Source organism: Ochlerotatus camptorhynchus, unplaced genomic scaffold (assembly GCF_037179485.1).
Source record: "Ochlerotatus camptorhynchus isolate MF236.1 unplaced genomic scaffold, CSIRO-AGI_Acam_v1.1 ptg000428l, whole genome shotgun sequence".
Classification (NCBI taxonomy): domain Eukaryota; kingdom Metazoa; phylum Arthropoda; class Insecta; order Diptera; family Culicidae; genus Ochlerotatus; species Ochlerotatus camptorhynchus.
Window position 1 is genome coordinate 163,290 of NW_027040914.1, and position 14,685 is coordinate 177,974.

Genomic DNA, 14,685 nt, shown 5'->3' on the forward strand with positions numbered 1-14,685 from the left:
TCCACTATCTACAATTGTTTAAAGTCCGGTAGACAACTGACTGCCGCCAGAAAGGCTGAGCACGGTAATCGGATGGGCCTAAGACATGACTAGGTCCCATCCTGTACACACTCAAAACCTTCGGACTCCCCCGTTCTTGTTCGCGTTTCTGGCTACAACGCATCATAGCCAGCAACCCCACCGAGCACCGCGTGGAGGTAAGATGCACAGATATCGCAAGTCGCCGATCGTCTGGCAGAGCCCGACAACCGTTGACGAGCGTTCTTATGCACCTGCTTTACCCGGCCGGCATGCGGGGAGCCTTTCGTTGTGTACTGGAAAAAAAAATGTACAACGCCACGCGCCGAAAGCACTGCTGCTCCTGCTGATGATGACGTCCGACCGGACACCGCATCACGCGGTAATTGAATAAGCACCGTTCGGCGGGAGCGAATGGAATTCAACTTTGAAATCTGTGTTAGGGAAAGCTTTTTTTTCAGGCAATTTAGAAAAATTTCCAATCGATTGGCTTATTTAGAATTAAAATCCATCCGCTATTGACAGAGTTATAAGTGGTCAAAACCTGACCACTTTTCGTGACGCGGTCGATTTTGTTTTTTTTTTAATTGCACCTCCAATATGTTGCCGAAAAACTTAATCCTACGTAATTTGAATTTTCCTAGAAACACCGTATTGGGAAACCTTGACGACGAATCGGAAGCCTCAAAGTAAACGCCGGAGTGGAACTGCCAACCGTCAGCTCCAAGGAAAGGTCGTGAGGTGCATGAGAAGCAACCCAGGTATGTCCGATCGCGATTTGAGTAAAAAGTATAATGCCGCCTGTAGTATAGTGCAGCGAAGGCATGCAGGCATACCGCCCCAGTAGGCAACCAAATCGATCACTCAAGCAGAATACCGTAGCTAGAACCCGTGCTCGAAAGCTCTATGACAACCTGCTGACCAAGTCCGGTGAGTGCATACTTATGGATGATGAAACTTATGTAAAGGCCGACTTCGGACATCTTTCAGGACCAAAATTTTAATAGGCGAAGGCTCGAGGAGGTGTCCCTGGCACATTCAAATTTGTTTTTTTTTTCGGATAAATTCACACTCAAATAAATGATCTGGCAGGGAGTCTGCAGCTGCGGTCAGAAGACAAAGGTTTTCCTCACTAAGAAAAAAATGAACTAGGAGGTTTACAAAACCGAATGTCTCCAGAAATGAATTCTGCCCTTCATCCAGTCACATGTTGGTCCGGTGTCATTTTGGACGAATCTTGCAATTTGTCACTACAGCCGAGAAGTACAACAATGGTACAATGACAACGGAGTCTAGTTTGTTCCGAAAACCCTCAATCCACCCAATTGTCCCCAGTTAAGGCTCATTGAAATCTACTGGGTATGAAGAGGAAACTGAAAGTAAAAGGTGCAGTCATCAAAAATGCAGCTCAGATGAAAAATTGGTGGGATAAAATCGCCAAAACAGTTGACGAGACCATCGTGCTCTGCTTGATGGGTCGCATTAAGGGAAAAGTTCGAGAATTCCTTTGAAACCGCCGATGGATGGCAATCGATGTCCGTCGGTGATTGGCAGTAGATTGCGGAGCAGATACCGACGTTAGATAAAGAAATGAATGTATTTTTTTTTTCTTTAAATATAAGGAATAGTATGCACTTGAGTGAAAACCGTTTTCAAATCCATTTATTCAAATCTGAAATAGACCCAAATGATGTTGTTCCATTACTTAGTGGGCCATTCTTTACCTGGCACTTGACATATTTAAAATGAAAGATTTCTGAAAAGTTGGATTGTTTTCTTATCCAGGATTTTTTGTTTTGAAAAATAACAGGAAAATCAGGGAATATCAGGGAATTTATGTTCTTTCACTGAGTCGACACCCTGTAAACGATTGAAATGTCTTCGTGACCCACAACCAAGCTTAGTTTATTCGTATTTATTTTATTGAAACAGCTCACAGTTTGCCTTAACTCTACCCAATCAATCACCCCCCCCGCACTACATCACTCAATGGCAGTCCGGGTAAAGGTAATTTAGGCGCTTGACGTCCTTGTAGCTCATGCCCACCCGTTGCCCGATGATGACTCCCGCCTCGTACGGAATGATCGTGGGCGAGCCGTTCACGCTGAATGCATTGGATTGGTAGTGCATGACACTGGCGTAGTCATACGGGATGCCAAAATCGTTGATGACCGTTGATTCGTAGCGGTCGAAATTGCCCGCCTTACCACCTTGAATCGACGCCCAGTTAATCTTCACAAAAAAGTCCCTATCCGAAGCGCTCTGCATGTGCACGAATCCCAACGAATGGAGGAACTCGTGCATGATGGTTCCCTTGGACATGCAACCATTTGGCTGTAGGTTTAGCTGCTGGGCACCGCCGACCCGGCCCAGATAGGACCAACAGCCGCTGTATTCGCCCGTCACTCTGACGTAATCCGGTTGGTTAGTTCGCTGGACGAACTTTACGCAGCTGAGGAGCATGATCTCTTCCAGAGCTAGCTTGATGGAGTTCTGCTGTGCGGTAGCTGAAAGTGCAAAGTAGATCGCGTAGATGGGTTTTGAATGTGAATTCGCCTTGACACCAGTCCCGAAGTGACGTTTCTTCACACACATTTTGACAGTTCTTTATGGGGTTTTGCGTTGGAGTGAGAGAATAAGAGAAAGTCCGCCATGTTTCACACGTAGACTGACACTTACATATGAGATTTTTCCATAGGATTAAAGAGTTACAGAGCTCTCGTCAACGCCAATTGAACCTATGGTAACCTAGCAACAACAACAAACCATAAGCCACCAACATGTATGCAAGCTTTGCCCCAAACCAGGCCAGTGACAAGGCCTATACCAACCAACAGCAGCGTTTGACAGTAGGCAGCACAAACGAAGTGACAGACGGAGCGGCTCCAAAACTTTGGTGACAAACCTGCTATTTCAATTTTTCAGTGTACCACATGGCAACACCACTACTACTGGATTGCACCACATGGCAACACTACTACTGGATTGTACTAGCATTTTCACCAAATGTACTAGAATGTTTTGGTTCTATCTCTTTCACTCTACTCAAAACTGAAATGCATAAAAAATGATAAAATGATACACCCTTTGCACACTGTCAAAGAATCATTGTACGCAAAATCAACTTTGTTCAAATCAAAACAAAAAAACTAACCCATCTGGTGGATGATGGCAAAAGCTTCCAAGAAAATACTATTACAGTGAACCACATTATTTTAATGGAATTCTTCGCCAGTTAGTCGTCTGTCACTTCGTTTGTGGTAGGCAGCATGTTCCAAATAATTTATTATGCTGTGCTGGGCCCGCTGTCACGGTATAACATGTTGCCTACTCGACTGCCACTGAGCTGCCCCAAACGCAATGTGGGTGGAAACGGAACGGCAGGGGTAAGCTTGACAGTTGAAAATAAATGACAACCTCGTGTCTACACGGTTAGAAAAAAGTTCCCAAAATTAAGTTCTTTTCACTCATCTCGGCACTATAGAGATTGCTGACGTTTATCGTATGCACACTACGTCACGTATACGTATACGCAAAATGTTTTCATCGTGAAAAAAAAACTTCATAGCGGAAAATTTTCCCGATGAAAACAAATCACTGACACAATCATACTTTAGCAATCTCATACTTTTTTTCTTACCGTGTAGCCAAGATTATCTAAAAGTATACCATAGTATAGTAACTATAGTTCCAGTTGTTCTTTGATTTTCTTGAAACTTTGCATAATTGTTTCACGGAGAGAAAAGTATGCTTAAAGCAATTGTATTTTAAGTTGTTTCAACCAGACTGTGAAGGTTGAAATTACAGCCTGTTCCGTGATGTTACTAGCATCAGTTTGTTGCTTTATACTTACTGAAATCACCCGTTTGGATGCTGTAGTACACGGTATAGTTTGGCCACCGATAGGACGGTCCAATGAGAGCAGTGCGTCCGCTTTGTAAGATATCCTCCTGCGTGGTGTCAAGGATTATGTCACCTTCAAAGTGACCTCCAGCCTGTTCCAATTCGCTAGCCACTTGCTCATCTGAAGGCGAAAAAGTTACCCAGCAAGGATTACAACGTGAGTGCTGCAGCTAATAGCTAAGTATTAAGTACCTGGTTCTTGCGTTTCGATCGGCGCTCCAAGGATCGTTCCGACGAGTGGAACGATCCACAGTAGGTGAGCATACTTTTTGGCCTATAATTTAAATGAGATGATTTCACCTTCAACACAGTTCAAAATCACAACTTACCATGATGAACCCCGGATCCCGAACTGTACTTCTCAAGCTAGCTTCTCTGAAGAGACTAATGGTTCAGCAAATTAGCACTCTTTTGGGAGCTTCAGATATGCGTCTTCTATTTGTAGGGTTTTATTATCCGTTGGTTGTAAAACTGAATCTGATAAGATAAAAAAATGGATAGCAAATTTTGGCGAATTTGCATTTTCCCCTCAGATGAATGAGATTTAAATTTGTTCGTTGCTTTTACGTGGAATCTGATTTCAAGAGCAACATAAATATTTGGTTTGCTGTAGTGGTTATTATAATACCACCGAATTGTACTGCCACTTGATAAGACCATATTTGCTCCGTCTGCATTCATTCCTTGTAGATTCCATGAATTCATAGATCAAACAGACGGTTTTTCCAGATGATGTGGCATAATTTAGTCATTCATTCTGATTAGTTTTAAAATACATTTTTGTGAACTCTTCATCATTGTTCTGGATTTCCGTTTGTTCCCGGCCAGATGGCCTCAATCGCGCGTGACTTATCGTTCGGTGAGTTTAGCTTTTGCTCATTTTGAATCATTATTCGGAATTCCGGAAAGCACGTTCCACAGAGATCATTTCTAGTTCAAATGAAAGTAAAACTGGTATTAGACTATCTTCTACTTGATTCAGTTTAAAATGGGAAAAACGGTAACTGTTTGTATACAGTAAACAGTACACAGTAAACTCAACGTTTTATCTATTTTTGGTTGCCTCATGATACTTCAATTTGAGCTCATCGCTGCATTGTAAGCAGATAATTTAATTTTCATTTGATACTTTTCAGACATATTGTTCATATCTAGATAGAGCTGGAATTAGGGCGTAACAGCTTTTGTAAACAATGACTTCTCTCGATGATTTCTAGACACTCAAGGCTCGCCCAAGCAAATCAACATCACTATCAGGCAGAGGAAGTCTTCCCCTAGCCGATGGTTATGTTGGTTTGCGTTGGCGTGCCTTGAATTCCTTGAAAACATCGGGAAAATTCATTGTTTACAAAAGCTGTTAGGCCCCAATTCCAGCTGTATCTAGATATATGAACAGTAAATAGACTGTTTTGCCTCGAAAGCTTTATTTTTGCGGAAAGGTAAGCTGACGTGCTGATCTTTGCCTTGCCATTTCCTACCTGAGTACCTGATGGGCGAAGACTCGTTGAATTCAAATATGCGCCGAACGAAGTAACCGTCTCCATTGGTCTCGGTCCTGAGCCAATTGCTTCCAGTCGCCTTGGACGTTCAAGGACCTAATGTCCTCCTCAACTGCACAAAGCCAACGTGTGCGTGGCCTACCCCGAAGCCGACGTCCTTTTCCGGGTTCCCTGCTGAATATTGACTTCGCTTGACGCTCTTCCGGCATTCGTGCCACATGCCCAGCCCGCTGTAGCCTGCCGTGTTTTATAAACTTCACAATATCCATGCCGTTATATACTTGGTACAACTCGTGATTCATGCGACGCCGTTAGATGCCATTTTCCAGTTTACCGCCGAGTATTGTTCGCAGCACTTTACGTTCGAAGACACCAAAAGCTCTCCGATCGGCCTCTTTCAATGCCCACGATTCGTGGCCATGAAGGGCTACCGGCAGAATCAACGTCCTGTTACAGCGCGAATTTCGTTTTCGTACGCAAGCTGCTGGACTTCAGCTGACTACGCAACCCGTAGAAAGCCCTGTTCGTGGCTGCAATACGCCTTTTCACCTCGCGGGTAACTTCATTATCGCACGTCACTAAAGTACCAAGATAAACAAATTCATCCACAACTACAAATTTTTCGCGATCTAGCACCACTTCACTACCAACACCACTATTGCTCCCACGCTTTCTACCGGCGACCATGTACTTCATTTTGGTAGAATTTATCGTGCGACCAATCCTCGCTGTCTCCCTCTTAAAAGGCGCGAACGCCTCTTCCACTGCTCTACGGTCGATTCCGATGATGTCGATGTCGTCCGCAAAACCAAGGAGCATGTGCAACTTTGTGATGATGGTACCGTTCCTCTGCACGCCAGCTCTCCTAATCGCTCCTTCGAGGGCGATGTTGAATAGCAAGTTCGAAAGAGCATCTCCCTGCTTCAACCCATCTAAGGTCACGAACGAGGCCGAAATCTCGTCTGCTGCAACCCGTACACATGATTTCGAACCATCCAGCGTTGCACGAATCAGCCTAATTAGTTTCGTCGGAAAACCGTTTTCTTGCATTATCTGCCATAGCTCGTATCTCTTTACTGAATCGTACGCTGCCTTGAAATCTATGAACAGATGATGAGTCTGCAAGTTGTATTCCCGGAGCTTCTCAAGGGTTTGACGCAGGGTAAACATTTGATCCGTCGTTGATCGACCCTCACGAAAATCAGCCTGGTATTCGCCGACGAAGGATTCCTCAAGCGGTCTCAATCTGTTGAACAGAACGCGTGATAATATTTTGAACGCCGAATTGATAAGCGTGATTCCTCTGTAATTGGCGCACTCCAGTTTGTGTCCCTTTTTGTAGAGGGGACAAACGAGTATACGGTGGATCATCTGATGCAGCTGCTCACTTCCGTGTTTGAGAAGTTCGGCCGGGAGCTCGTCCTTCCCCGCAGCCTTACTGTTTTTCAGCTCTCGTATCGCCTTTTTCACCTCTTCTAGCGTTGGTGGTTTGTGGCATCTGCATAACAGACGCCATCGAATTCTGTTCATTTCCAGCAGATCGCATTTGTTGCGCCACTGCTGAGTCGAAATTCCCTAGCTGTCGCCAGTCATCGACCCTAAAGTAAGTGTCGAGGTACTGCATAATCAATTTCCGAGGAAAGGATCTAATTACTAAGCCAATGCACTACGTCTGTTTCCAAGCGGCGTTGTCACCATGCGACATTTTTAAGAGATGAACTAGCCTATGGCTAAAAATCTCTATAATAAAGTAACAAAAAAAAAAAAAAACCATGCGACATGTAAACGTGGGAAAGCCGCAGCGCGGTTTCTCTCTTGATCATTTCTCTCCCTCTCTTGGTCGATCTATGTATCGATCGCTGATTGGCTAGCAAATACATAACGACTTCAATTACCTCCAGTTTAGGCTAAGTTAAACATGAACAATAAAATCAATCTAACATAAACCATCAACAAGTGAAGTTGAATAATTTAATGAGAAACACAATTGACAGATAGCAGGATACTTCACAGGTTCCACAGCTTGACCATCGTCGTCGATGTGTGTTCTGTTTGTAGATGCTCTCTCGTTCTCTCCGTTCAGCAACGTCTCGAAGTACTCCTTCCACCTGGCAGCCACCATCGTTTTATCTGTCAGCAGATTACCTTCACGGTCATAGCACATGGCGGAAGACGGCGCTGTCTTACTCCTCACGTCATTGACAGTTGCGTTAAACCTTCGCATATCATTCTGCTCCATACTTTCTTGCGCCTCAGCAATAACGCGTTCCTCGTACTGTCTTTTTTTTTTCCTGCGATGGGTTCGTTTCTCGGCTGACCTTGCTACTCTGTACCGCTCTCTGTTCTGACGGGTACCAGACACCAACATCCGGCTTCTGGCGACGTTCTTCTCCTCTGTCACTCGCTGGCACTCTTCGTCAAACCACCCGTTCTCGTGCTGTTGTGCTCACCGCTCCGTGGACAGCTTCCCACAGATTGTTGAGATTCTCGTTCACGTTGATTTACGCTATCCGCTTATTCAGCTTCTGGTGGTACTCTGCAGCAACACCATCTACTGTCAAACGCTGGGTGTTGAAACGCATCGATCTCCGGTTTCTCGAACTCGGAGCGGTCGATAGACGCGCTCGAATTTTCGCGACAACGAGGTACCCAACAAACATACAATTTATGATTACGATTTAAATTAATTAGGCGTAGAAAATAAATTAAAAAAAGGGTTGAGGCTGGGATTGAACTCGCGACTGTCTACTTGGAAAGCGGAAACGGTAACCACTATGCTACCAATTTCGTTTTGTTGTTAGCCTGAAGCAGTGTTGTGGAATAATGAATGAATACGCCGTTTGTAAAGCATTTACAAAGCATGAAATTAAAACATGGACGCATAGTGGTATAAGAGCTATTTTGCTGACTGTATTCACCTTTATACAGCAATATTGTAAAGCAACGCAATGAAATCTAATAATGGAGCTAGAAAACATTTATAAGACGTCTAATAAAGCATTTTATTAAAGCAATTGAAAACAGTCAAATTAAAGCGACAATGTATGTGCAAGTTACACTTATTCAGTTTGTTATTAGATCAAACTTCTGGTTCTGAATCACGAAGACAGTCAACGTTTATAAAGCTTTTAATAAGTAAATTAATCATATCAGAGCAAACGGCGGAATAAAGGCGCATCTATCGATCTAAATGAACTTTTTTTCAGCACATAATTCGACATCCTGTTTTATTCAGCATTGTACACTGTTATACAGCATTTATTCAATGTGTATGCTTATTTGTGACTGTGAATTGTTTGTTGGGTAGTGATCTGAGTCGATATTAGGACCCCTGAAGGTCTTGACATCTACGACATCCGAGAAATGCCGATCATCCACCAACACGTGGTCAATCTGGGAGCAAGTTTCGCCATTAGGGTGTCTCCAGGTGTGCTTTCGGATATCCTTGCGTGCAAAGTGTGTGCTACAGATGGCCATATCACGAGCAGCAGCTAAGTTTATCAACTTCAGGCCATTATCATTCATTGCAGAGTGAAGGCTCTCTGTTCCAATGATTGAGCGAAAGAATTCCTCTCTTCCGATCTGCGCGTTTGCATCTCCGATGACAATCTTCACGTCGTGTTTAGGACACTCATCATTGGTTTTGTCCAGGCTTTCATAAAACGCGTCCTTCACGTCATCGGTTTAACCGTTAGTCCGTACGTAGATGTTAATCAGGCTGTAATTGAAGAATTTGCCATGAATCCTCAAAACGCAGATGCGCTCGCTAACCGGTTTCCACCGCATAACCCGCTTCATCTGTTTCCCAATCACTACGAAACCGATTCCGTGTTCTGCTCTATCGCCACCGCTGTAGTAGATATGGTATTTGAACGATGTGTTGGCGATAGGATCTACCGCCCTGAATTTACGTTCTCCAGATCTAAGCCTCCGTACTTCTTGAATAGCAGCCACACTCACATTCACCTTTTGCAGTTCACGGGCCAGAAGGCCCACTCGTCCAGGTTCATTTAGCGTTCTGATATTCCAAGAACCGAGTTTCCATTCATTGTCCTTATTTCGTTGCCGTTGGGTCAGTTGCCGAAAATTCCGTTCGTTTTTTCTTCTTCTTACTTCATTTTTCTGAGTACTTTTATAATTCAGTATGCTACCGTACCAGGGTCGTGATACCTACATCGTGTTGATGATCATTGAAATGTTTAGTGATGCCCACCAGATAGACCAGTGATTTTCAACCGGGGAAGAATTGTGGTTGAGAAACGCTTTGCTCTTTTCATTTATACAGCCTTATGCTGTATTCAAATGTTATACGATATGAGGCAACCTTTACTCATCCACTATACAAGCAAATCTGGCAAACTTACTCAGCTACTTAAGGGGGGGGGGGGGGTGACAATTATTCACGGCCCATACAAATTTTAAAATTTTTGTATGGACAATTGTCTACGCAGGGGGAGGGGGGTCAAGAATCCCAAAACACTGTCTACGTAGTTACTGAACAGCTCCTTATGGCTGTTGGAACGGTTGGGACAAGCTCTTGTTGCATACACGGATAGAAATCTCCTTATACCTTTTGGCAAATTTCTATTGCTGATTATTCATAAAATGTATAAGTCAACTAATAAGCAGACGCCTTGCAAAAAGTTAATGAAGATCATGTGTCAAATGAAATGTATAAGCGGTTACACATACCTTTTATGCATTCTTATAGGACCTATGTGATTTGTCTTATGGAATGTATAAGGCTGATGTTTTGGCAAAAATGTATAATTGAAACACATGGATAAAATAATTGATTTTCGTTTCGTGTATACATTTACGCTTCAATACAGCTGTTATCCTGTTGTTAAGTTGTGTGTGAATTTCAAAGGTGCTTATTCAACCTTTTCCCGATTTTCCAATAATTCTTTCACAGCTTTATCTTGAAGCCGGGTTAAATATTGTTTATGCTTTTTGTTGCATGAATTTATTAATTTGATTTTGCTGCGAATAATCGAATCTAGTATATCGAACTTAGTTATAAGCAACACCACCAAATTATTACCCTGCACCGGAATCTGGACTTGGAACTCTAGACGAATTGATTTTGCGCAAGCATCTGGAAAATCCTCAACTCTCATCGGGACATCGGAAAACAAGTCGTGCAGTCAACGGTGAGTCGTGTGATTAAACGTTACTACGAAACTCTGAGCATCGAACGGAAGGAGAAATACGGTAAGAATGAATGTTCTATTAGTGATCAGGATTACAAGCGTGTCGTGAAAGCGTTTAAGCGGAATCCCAATGCTTCGGTCAGAGATGTGGCCAAAATGTTGAATCTGTCCAAGTCTTCCGTTCAGATAGCCAACGACCGGGAGGGACTGCATACGAAGGCTCCAAATCGTGACGAACGGCAAAATACGGTGGGAAGGTCGCGGGCCCGGAAACTGTACACCCAGATTCTGACGAAGCCTCATTGTCTCATCATGGATGATGAGACTTACGACAAGGCAGACTTCCGGCAGCTTCCGGGGCTACTGTTCTTCACCGCCCAGTACAAGTTTGATGTTTCGGAGGAAGTAAGAAAGCAAAAACTTTCAAAGTTTACCAAAAAATACATGATTTGGCAAGCGATCAAACGGAGTGCGCCGTTCGTGACTACCGGGACTGTAAACGGGGAGATCTACCTCAAGGCAGTGTCAACAGAAGCGTCTGCTACCCCTGTTGAAGCAGCACGAGGGACCTAAGATCTTCTGGCCAGATCTAGCTTCGTGCCGTCGATTAGCTGAACTGCTAGTTCATATGAATTCATGACTTAGTTCCCGTAAACGTAATCGAGCAAATCACATTGTCGTGAAATAAATCCCAAATCCATACACTTTTTTTTTTTTTTTTTTTTTTTTTTTTTTTTTTTTTTTTTTTTTTTTAACTCTTTATTTGTTCCAAATTCAAAATAAATTACATTTCATTTTAACCTAGGTGCTCCAGTTACTGCAGTAACGTACCAGCCTTAATTGTTAGGATATATATCTAAGTGTTTTTACATTGTTCATGTCTTGGCAATTCAGTATTTTAAACAGGTTTTTTAACCTGCATGTCAGTATAACAATTGATATCTTAAAACTAAAAACTAAAACTAAATCTTATCTAAGTATAAAGGGAATTAATCGTTGCAATTGAGGATTGCAACGATTTTTGCCTGAAATTATTAATTATTTTGTTGGACATTTGTGCTAAAGTCTCAACATTCGAAATTCTATGTACTTCGGTTGTACTGTACCAGGGAGGCAACTTCAAAATCATTTTCAGAATTTTGTTCTGAATCCTTTGAAGTGCTTTTTTCCTGGTAGTGCAGCAACTAGACCATATTGGTACAGCGTAAAGCATGGCCGGTCTAAAAACTTGTTTAAATATTAGAAGTTTATTCGTCAGGCAAAGTTTGGATTTCCTGTTTATAAGAGGATACAAACATTTAATATATTTGTTACATTTAGCTTGAATGCCCTCAATGTGATCTTTAAAAGTTAATTTTTGGTCAAGTATTAATCCAAGATATTTCACTTGGTTTGACCAGGAAATTGGAACTCCGTTCATAGTGACTATGTGACTACTACTAGGTTTCAAAAACGAAGCTCTAGGCTTATGTGGAAATATTATAAGTTGAGTTTTGGAAGCGTTGGGAGAAATCTTCCATTTTTGTAAATAAGAAGAGAAAATATCTAAACTTTTCTGAAGTCTGCTGCAAATAACACGAAGACTTCTTCCTTTAGCGGAAATGCCTGTGTCATCAGCGAACAAAGATTTGTGGCAACCCTGAGGCAAATCAGGGAGGTCCGAAGTGAAAATGTTATACAATATAGGCCCAAGAATGCTACCCTGAGGAACTCCTGCCCTAACAGGTAGTCGATTAGATTTGGAATTTTGATAATTTACTTGAAGAGTTCTGTCAGTTAAATAATTTTGAACTAATTTCATAATATAAAGTGGAAAATTAAACTTTTTCAATTTAGCAATCAAACCTTCATGCCAAACACTGTCGAATGCTTTTTCTATGTCTAGAAGAGCAACTCCAGTTGAGTGGCCTTCAGATTTGTTTGAACGAATTAAATTGGTAACTCTTAAGAGTTGATGAGTAGTTGAATGCCCATGGCGAAATCCAAACTGCTCATCTGCAAAAATTGAGTTCGTATTGATGTGAAGCATCATTCTATTCAAAATTATCTTTTCAAAAAGTTTACTTATTGAAGAAAGCAAACTTATTGGACGGTAGCTAGAAGCTTCAGCTGGATTTTTATCCGGCTTCAAAATTGGAACAACTTTTGCATTTTTCCATTTATCAGGAAAGTATGCCAAATGGAAACATCTGTTAAATATTTTTACCAAGAAAGACAAGGTACTCTCTGGGAGTTTTTTGATGAGGATATAGAAAATTCCATCATCACCTGGAGCTTTCATATTTTGAAAATTTTTAGTTATAGACCTTACTTCGTCTAAATCAGTCCCCCAGGAATCATCAAAAATATTTTCCCGAGAGAAAATATTCAGAAAATCCCGAGCAACCTGATTCTCAATAGGACTAGTAAGACCCAAACTGAAATTATGGGAACTCTCGAATTGCTTAGCAAGTTTCTGAGCTTTTTCCAAATTTGTGATCAAAATTTTACCACCTTCTTTAAGCGCTGGAATAGGCTTTTGAGGTTTTTTCAAAATTTTTGTGAGTTTCCAAAACTGTTTGGAACTCGGGTCTAATTTAGAAATATTATTTTCAAAAGTTTTGTTCCTCAGGGTAGAGAATCGCTTTTTAATTTGTTTTTGCAAATCCCGCCAGATAACTTTCATGGCAGGATCGCGTGTTCTTTGATATTGTCTCCTACGGACATTTTTAAGACGGATCAAGAGCTGAAGATCATCGTCTATTATAATTGAATCGAATTTAACCTCGCATTTTGGTACTGAGGCAGCTCTTGCTTCAACTATAGAAGTAGTCAGAGATTCAAGAGCATAATTAATTTCATCTTTGGTTTGCAAAGGAATGTTTGGATCGAAGTTATATTCCATAAATGTTCGATATTGCTCCCAATCAGCTCTATGGTAATTGAAAGTAGAGCTGTTGGGATTACAAATTATTTCTTGGGATATTTCAAAAGTTACTGGAAGGTGATCAGAACCGAAGTCAGCATGAGTAACCAATTGGCTACAAAGTTGACATGAATCAGTTAAGACCAAATCAATAGTGGAGGGATTTCTTGCAGAAGAAAAGCATGTTGGGCTGTTTGGATATTGAATAGTGTAATAACCTGCAGAACAATCATCAAACAGAATATTACCATTGGAATTGCTTTGAGCATTATTCCATGAGCGGTGTTTTGCATTAAAATCACCAATAATGAAGAATTTAGACCTATGACGGGTAAGTTTCTGGAGGTCACCCTTGAGAAAATTCTTTTGCTGGCCTACGCATTGGAATGGCAAATAGGCAGCTATAAACGTAAGTTGTCCAAATTTTGTTTCAACAGAAACCCCCAAAGTTTCAAAAACTTTGGTTTCAAATGAAGAAAGAATTTTATGTTTGATTCGTCTATGAATAATGATGGCAACGCCACCACAGGGTCCATCAAGACGATCATTTCTATAAATCAAGAAATCCATACACTTAGTTCACCCCTATTCAGCGCGACCAACGATTTCATAACACTACAGAAAATACACAATAAAATCATGATTTCGTCATCCAGGAGCCCCTAATTGTGATTTTCGTTCCTGAAATCGTGAACTTGAATCACAAGCAAAGCATTTTCATTTGTTGCCGAATTTATCTTTTTAGAGTGCACGTTGTTGATTATTAGTGAACGCAGTTGAGCCATAGAGGTAACTCTAAAACTAGAAGGTCCCAAAGAAACGTGCTCAACTTTTTGGCTCAGCTCTGGTACTCTCTTCGCTAATCGCAAGCTAATCGATTCACCCCGAAAACCCGCCAGTATCGCACCCAACGTCAGTGCCTATACGTAAGCGTACTACGACGCGGCTCTCAATCAAAGGAGTAACAAGTGTGATACTATCACTGCTGGACCAGATCTTTGGTTTTCTCATGTAGTGGTTCATCAGAGAGGGGAAGCTTAGTAATCCCCATTGCCTGCCCATAACGCCATTCTATCGCGGCATGAGCCAGCAACGCCGGCCCCAAACCTACCGTCTCCAACACTCCACTATAAAGCATGAAATTAAGCCCGCCCACCAACAGCAAGGTGCAAAAACTAGCCAAGGGGAGGGGTGAAAGTGTAAGCAA

The 14,685-nt window shown here is 41.9% G+C and overlaps 1 protein-coding gene across 1 annotated transcript; it reads right to left on the minus strand.

Annotated features, from left to right (window-relative positions):
- Window positions 1-1,900: 1,900 nt before the first annotated feature.
- On the minus strand, window positions 1,901-4,303 carry LOC135711251 (zinc metalloproteinase nas-14-like). The gene is made up of 4 exons (XM_065234045.1): window positions 4,251-4,303; window positions 4,114-4,195; window positions 3,872-4,042; window positions 1,901-2,525 (listed from the first exon to the last, which is right to left on the minus strand). The coding sequence occupies exons 1-4, from the start codon at window positions 4,251-4,253 to the stop codon at window positions 2,005-2,007; spliced, it is 777 nt and encodes a 258-aa protein (XP_065090117.1). The 5' UTR covers window positions 4,254-4,303; the 3' UTR covers window positions 1,901-2,004.
- Between the last annotated feature and the right edge of the window lie 10,382 nt (window positions 4,304-14,685).